Source organism: Scylla paramamosain, chromosome 25, assembly GCF_035594125.1.
Source record: "Scylla paramamosain isolate STU-SP2022 chromosome 25, ASM3559412v1, whole genome shotgun sequence".
In the NCBI taxonomy this organism is placed as follows: Eukaryota; Metazoa; Arthropoda; class Malacostraca; order Decapoda; family Portunidae; genus Scylla; species Scylla paramamosain.
Window position 1 is genome coordinate 3,853,560 of NC_087175.1, and position 6,441 is coordinate 3,860,000.

The 6,441-nt window shown below is 44.0% G+C and overlaps 1 protein-coding gene across 1 annotated transcript in view; it reads left to right on the forward strand.

Moving 5' to 3' along the window:
* Nucleotides 1–348: 348 nt before the first annotated feature.
* Nucleotides 349–6,441, forward strand: part of LOC135113103 (zinc finger protein 503-like) — a 19,819-nt gene continuing 13,726 nt past the window's right edge. Inside the window, exons 1-3 of the mRNA XM_064028143.1 lie at nucleotides 349–488; nucleotides 910–1,098; nucleotides 1,473–1,581. Coding sequence (XP_063884213.1) covers nucleotides 486–488; nucleotides 910–1,098; nucleotides 1,473–1,581 — 301 coding nt within the window. The 5' untranslated portion in view covers nucleotides 349–485. The remainder of the gene's footprint in view (nucleotides 489–909; nucleotides 1,099–1,472; nucleotides 1,582–6,441) is intronic.

Here is a 6,441-nt window from a genome sequence, read left to right on the forward strand (position 1 = left end):
TAACCTAACTTAACCTAACCTAACTTAACCTAACCTAACATAACTTAACCTAACCTAACCTAACCTAACATAACCTAACCTAACCTAACCTAACCTAACCTAACCTAACCTAACCTTGTTTAACCTAACCTAACTTAACCTAACCTAACCTAACTTAACCTAACCTAACTTAACCTAACCTAACTTAACCTAACCTAACATAACTTAACCTAACCTAACCTAACCTAACATAACCTAACCTAACCTAACCTAACTTAACCCAACCTAACTAACCCGTCACCTCACCCTCCCCAGACAAGGGCCAGCCATCACCTTAGCTGCGGACGACGCCGAGGGGCCGCTGTACAACACCTCCCTGTCCCTGCTGCCGCCTCCTCCAGACGACCCCCGCTACTCCCCGGGCCAGGCTGACGAGGGGCTCACGGTGGGGGGCACGCCGGAGTACCTGGCGCTGAGTGTGCTGAGTGTACGTGGCGACTACTTCGATGGTGCGTTCGTGTGTGTGTGTGTGTGTGTGTGTGTGTGTGTGTGTGTGTGTGTGTGTGTGTGTGTGTGTGTGTGTGTGTTTACCTGTTTGCATGTACGTGTTTATGTCTGTTTAGCCGTCTACTCGTTTAGCCGTACTTGTTTACCTGTTTGCTTGTGTCTGTGTGTACCTGTTTCCCTATTCTTACCTGTGTTTACCTGTTTACTCGTACGTGTGTCTGCCTATTTTTCACCTGTCCTTCATTGGAACGCGCACCTCACCTGTCTAATTATTACCTGTCTTATTTTTTTCCTGTCCCTTATTAGTGTCCTCACCAACCGTGCCACCTTTACCTGTCCACTTGAGTACACACCTTACCTGTCTGTCATTGGGTGCCCTTACCTGTCCAGTTTTTACCGTCTCACCTTTACCTGTCTCATTAGGGTGCCTGGATGACCTCAGGATCTCTGGCCACAAACTCCCCCTCCCCCCGGCCGCCAACGCCTCCTCGTGGGGGGAGGTGCGGGGGTACCAGGGGGTGGAGAGGGGATGTGCCGCCCCCCGGTGTGTGCCAACGTCACCTGTCCACCGCCCTTCACCTGTGTGGATACCTGGAGGAATTATCATTGCGGGTAGGTGTGGCGGTGGTGGTGGTGGTGGTGGTGGTGGTGGTGACGGTGGTAGTGATGGTAGCGGCGGTGTATCATTAGTAGTACTGATATTTTTTTTATTATAGTTATCTCTCTCTCTCTCTCTCTCTCTCTCTCTCTCTCTCTCTCTCTCTCTCTCTCTCTCTCTCTCTCTCTCTCTCTCTCTCTCTCTCTCTCTCTCTCTCCAAATCTCCCTTTACCATCTATATTAAAACACCCAATCAGAAAAAAAAAAAAAACACTACACATGCTTCCCAAACTCAAATTAACGGAAAAGCAAAATTACCGAACCGAACCCGAGCTGAACTAAACCGAACGGAACTGAACTGAGCCGGACTAATCGCTCCTTATTGCAGGTGCGGCACGGGGCAGGTGCTGGCGCGGGGGGCGGGTCCTGTCAACCGCTGGACCAGTGTGTGTATGGCCCCTGTCTGAACGGCGGGACCTGTTACTCACCACACTCGGGTAAGCTGGCTGGTGGAGTGTGTGTGTGTGTGTGTGTGTGTGTGTGCGCGGAAGAACACGGTAAAAAAAAAAGGAAAGGGTTAAAGACAGACACACAGACATACAGACTACATTTTTTTTTATATTCTTTACTTTTACATTTTATATCTATCACTTCCATCAACTTTTATTTATTTATTTTTTCTGCCTCCAAAGTTTATCTACGTGAGCAATATTCCCTTTTAATAATATTTCCTCTTCATTCTGTTCAATTTGGGACTTGATATCCTTCAAAAGTACCTTCCATCCTCTCTCTGTTTAGATTGATACTAAAAAACTTCCCGAAAATAATAACTTTTTTTTTTTAATACCGAAAAATATCCAAACTTTTAAAAGAAAATGATGATCTTGCAACCTCGTGACCATCTGATCCTCGCTCGCTGATTGCCCGAGAGGAAGAGAGAGGTAGAGCACCACTTCCAATGGTTAAGCGGGTATCCTCCTGTCTCCTTATTGGCTGGTCTCGCCATCGCTCATAGTCTGAAATACGAGAGAAAATTAGAAAATCAGGGGTATTATTATTTTTTTTTTCCTTCCTATTCAGGGATATTTGCTGACTCAGAGGAGGAGAGGAGGAGGAGGAGGAGGAGGAGGAGGAGGAGGAGTGAATGGAGTAGAAGGAGGAGAAAAATATGCAAACGAGGTACTTTTCTGAGAGAGAGAGAGAGAGAGAGAGAGAGAGAGAGAGAGAGAGAGAGAGAGATTCCTTTCTTGTATGCCAAAGGACGTCTTGTGATTATGTTAGAGAGAGAGAGAGAGAGAGAGAGAGAGAGAGAGAGAGAGAGAGAATCATACACACACGTACAGTTCCTCCACATTCCCTCCACTCCTCCCGTTCACCCCTCTCCCATCTCTCCCCCAGCCCCTCCCTTCCACCTCCCCACCCCCCAACCATCAGCAGTACAGTCAAAAGCCTCGCTAACGACCTAACGAGCTAATTGGTCCCTCTCTTTACCGCTGTCGCTCAACGTGTTAGCACCAATTGTACACCTTCATAACATAAACAGTCTTTTCTGCCCTTCATTTCCCCTTTTCACTCTCCCTCCCCATCTCTCTCTCTCTCTCTCTCTCTCTCTCTCTCTCTCTCTCTCTCTCTCTCTCTCTCTCTCTCTCATTTCCTCCTTTTTTTCCTTTTTTATATTCTTTTCGTAATTTCCATCTTTTCCTGTTTCCCTTTTTCCACTTTTTCGTCGTTCGTCTTTTTCTTTTTCTTTCTTTTTTTCTATTTTTCGTGATTTCTGTCTTTTTTGTTACCTTTTCCATTTTTTTTCCGTCGTCCTCGTCTCTTTTTCTCTCTATTTTCTTTTTTCTTTCTTTATTATCTATTTTTCGTAATTTCTATCTTTTGTTTTCCCTTTTCAGTTTTTTTTTCTTTTTGTCCTTGTTTTTGTTCACCTCCCTTTTTTTTATCATTCCTCATTCTTTATTCTTCGTAGTTTTCATCTTTTTATGTTTTCTTTTCCTTTTTTTTTTCGTTCTTGTCCTATTTTTTCCTATTTTCTTTATTTTGTTGTTTTTCATTCTTTCCTTTCATAATTCGTCTTTTCCCTTTTCCCATTTTTTTTTTGCTATTTTTTTCTTATTTATCATTCTCTTTTCTTTCTTCCCCCTCTTTTCCATCTGTTTTCTTCTTTCTCCGCCTTCTCTTCTCTCCTCTCATCTGTCTACCGTCCTTCCTCTCTTTATCCCTCTCTTTCTCCCCTCTCACTCTTTCTCATTTCCCTCTCTCTCTCGCTTTCAATCCGCTCTTCCCTTATTTCTTTTCTCCTTTACACGCCTCTTTTTATCATATTTCTCTTGTTTCCCCCCTTCGCTTCTCTCTCCCAATCATCTCTCTATTTAATTTCTCCTCTTTCTCCTACTTATCTCATTTTCTCCCATTTCTCCTCTTCTTTCTCTTCCCTTTGCTTTTCTCTTCCAGTCTTCTCTCTTTCAATTATAAGGTTTCTCTTTCCCTCTATTCATCTTTCTCTTTTCTCTCCCATTTTTTCTTTTCTCCCTTCGTTCTTCTTTTCCACCTATCTATCTTTCAAGCTTATTTTTTTCATTTTTCCCCTCTTCTTATACTCATTTCCCTCTTTATCTCTTTTCTTCCATTTTTTTTTGCCTTTCCCTTTCTCCCTCCGTTCCTCTTTCCCACTCATCTATCTTCCTTCAATCTCTTTTCCCCATTCTTTATCTCTGTTCCTCCCATTTCTCCTCTTCCTTCTCCCTTTCCTCTTATATACCAATCATCTCTCTTATTTTCAACCTCATTTCACCTCTTTCCATATTTCCAACGCACTACAATTAACACACCTCAAACGCACTTGTATCTACACACGTGGCTGTTTTACCTAAGCCATCACCAAACACTCAGATTGGCTCATTGAATTGTACAGTGGAGATCAGAAGTCAAGTTAAAATGCCACGCTGTTTCTCATTACGCTTAAGACTTCTCATGGTATTAAGTCCTCAGGGGAACCAAGAGTCTATGAGTGGCCAGGTTTTTGAAGTGAGTGGGTAGATTGTTTAACTAGTGACCTAACCTTATGCATGAAGAGGAGGAGGAGGAGGAGGAGGAGGAGGAGGAGGAGGAGGAGGAGAGATACTTTGATTGACCTCTCTCTCTCTCTCTCTCTCTCTCTCTCTCTCTCTCTCTCTCTCTCTCTCTCTCTCTCTCTCTCTCTCTCTCTCTCTCTCTCTCTCTCTCTCTCTCTCTCTCTCTCTCTCTCTCTCTCTCTCTCTCTCTCTCTCTCTCTCTCTCTCTCTTTTTTTTTATGGTCCACACCTTGGCGACCTTCCAGAGTGATTTCCATTTTTTTATTTTCTCTCTCTCTCTCTCTCTCTCTCTCTCTCTCTCTCTCTCTCTCTCTCTCTCTCTCTCTCTCTCTCTCTCTCTCTCTCTCTCTCTCTCTCTCTCTCTCTCTCTCTCTCTCTCTCTCTCTCTCTCTCTCTCTCTCTGTTTGCTTGTTTGTCCTTTTTCACTTTTTCTCTTTTTCTTTTCGTCTTTCGTAATGCCTTGTCTTTTTCTTGTTTTATTGACCTCTTTCTTTTCTTTCTTCTCCTTTATATTCCCTTCCATTCCCCTTCTCTTTATATTTTTTCGTTCCTTTCCTCACGTTTCCCTTTCTTCCTTTTTCTTTTTTCCCTGTTTCTTTTTTTTGCCCTTTTGCTCTATACTCCCTTTCCTTTTCTCTCCCTTCACTTCATATCCTTCCATTCCTTCCTCCCTTCTTTCCTTTATTCCCTCTCTCCCCTCTCCACTATTAAAACTTCCTTCCCTCCCTCCCTTCTCTCCCTCCCTCCCTCCCTCCCCACTTCTAAAACCCTCCGTTCCCTCCCTCCTTCCATACTTCCCTCCATTCCCCCCACCGCCTCCCTCTCTAAAAAAAAAAACTCGCCACGCCCCCCTCTTTTTCAAGTCATTAGTTCCTTATTCTGCCCCCCCACCCCTTCCTCCTCTCTCTCTCTCTCTCTCTCTCTCTCTCTCTCTCTCTCTCTCTCTCTCTCTCTCTCTCTCTCTCTCTCTCTCTCTCTCTCTCTCTCTCTCTCTCTCTCTCTCTCGAAACGTTGACGGAAAAACGTTTCTAAATACAGACGTTTTTGACATGAACTTTTTTTTTAGTGTGTGTGTGTGTGTGTGTGTGTGTGTGTGTGTGTGTGTGTGTGTGTGCACGGTAAGGTAATGTTTGGTAGGGTTTCCAGAGAGAGAGAGAGAGAGAGAGAGAGAGAGAGAGAGAGAGAGAGAGAGAGAGAGAGAGAGGTTTAGACAATGAACAAGGTAATGAAGAGGTAAAAAATAAAAAAAGAACAAAAGCTTAAAAGAGATGAGAGAGAGAGAGAGAGAGAGAGAGAGAGAGAGAGAGAGAGAGAGAGAAGGAAGAAAAGAAAAACGAAGACACAGATGAGGAGGAGAAAAGTTTGTTTAGAGAAGAAAATAAGGAGAGGGGGAGGAGGAGGAGGAGGAGAATGGGGGGTAGAAGGAGGAGGTGGAGGAGGCAATTAGTGCGAAAAAGGGAAGGGAAGGAGAAGGAAAATCTAATGGAAATGAGAAGGAGGAAGAAGAGGAGGAGGAGGAGGAGGAGGAGGAGGAGGAGAGAAAAAGTAGATTTCGAGAAGGAGGAGGAGGAGGAGGAAGAAAACACACTTGATAAACAGAGAGAGAGAGAGAGAGAGAGAGAGAGAGAGAGAGAGAGTACAAAAAAGAGGAAAATAAAAATAAACATGAAAATCACGGTACGGGAATGAAAAATTGAAAAAAGGAAGAGGAGGAGGAGGAGGAGGAGGAAGGAAGGAAAAATACAAGTAAAATACAGGTACTTAAAGGTGCGGGGGGGTAGGGGGAGGGAGGAGAGACAAAGGGGGGAGGCGTGTGATCCCAGAAAGAGGAGGAGGAGGAGGAGGAGGAGGAGGAGGAAAAACTCAAAGACCAAGATGCCGCAGGTGGAGGGAGGGAAAAAAAGGAGGAGGAGGAGGAGGAAGAAGAGGGGAAGAAGAAAGAAAGTAAATAGAAGGAACGAGGAGGAGGAGGGAAGAAGAGGAGAGAAGTAGAAAGGAAATAGGAATATGGAAGAAGAGAAGAAGAAGAAGAAAGGAAGGAAGGAGTAAGGAAGAAAGAAATAGAGCAGGAGGAAGAAGAAAAGAACAAAAAAGAAAGAAAGAAAGAAAGGAAGGAAGGATGAGAGAGGAGGAAGAACAAGAACAAGGAAGATTAAAAAGAGAGGAGGAAAGGTAGGAAAGAGAGGAGGAGAGGGAAGAGAATAATGGAATAAAAGAGGAACACAAGCATAAAGAAAAAAAGAAGGGAGAAGGAGGAGACCGTAAGAGATAAGTGGAGAG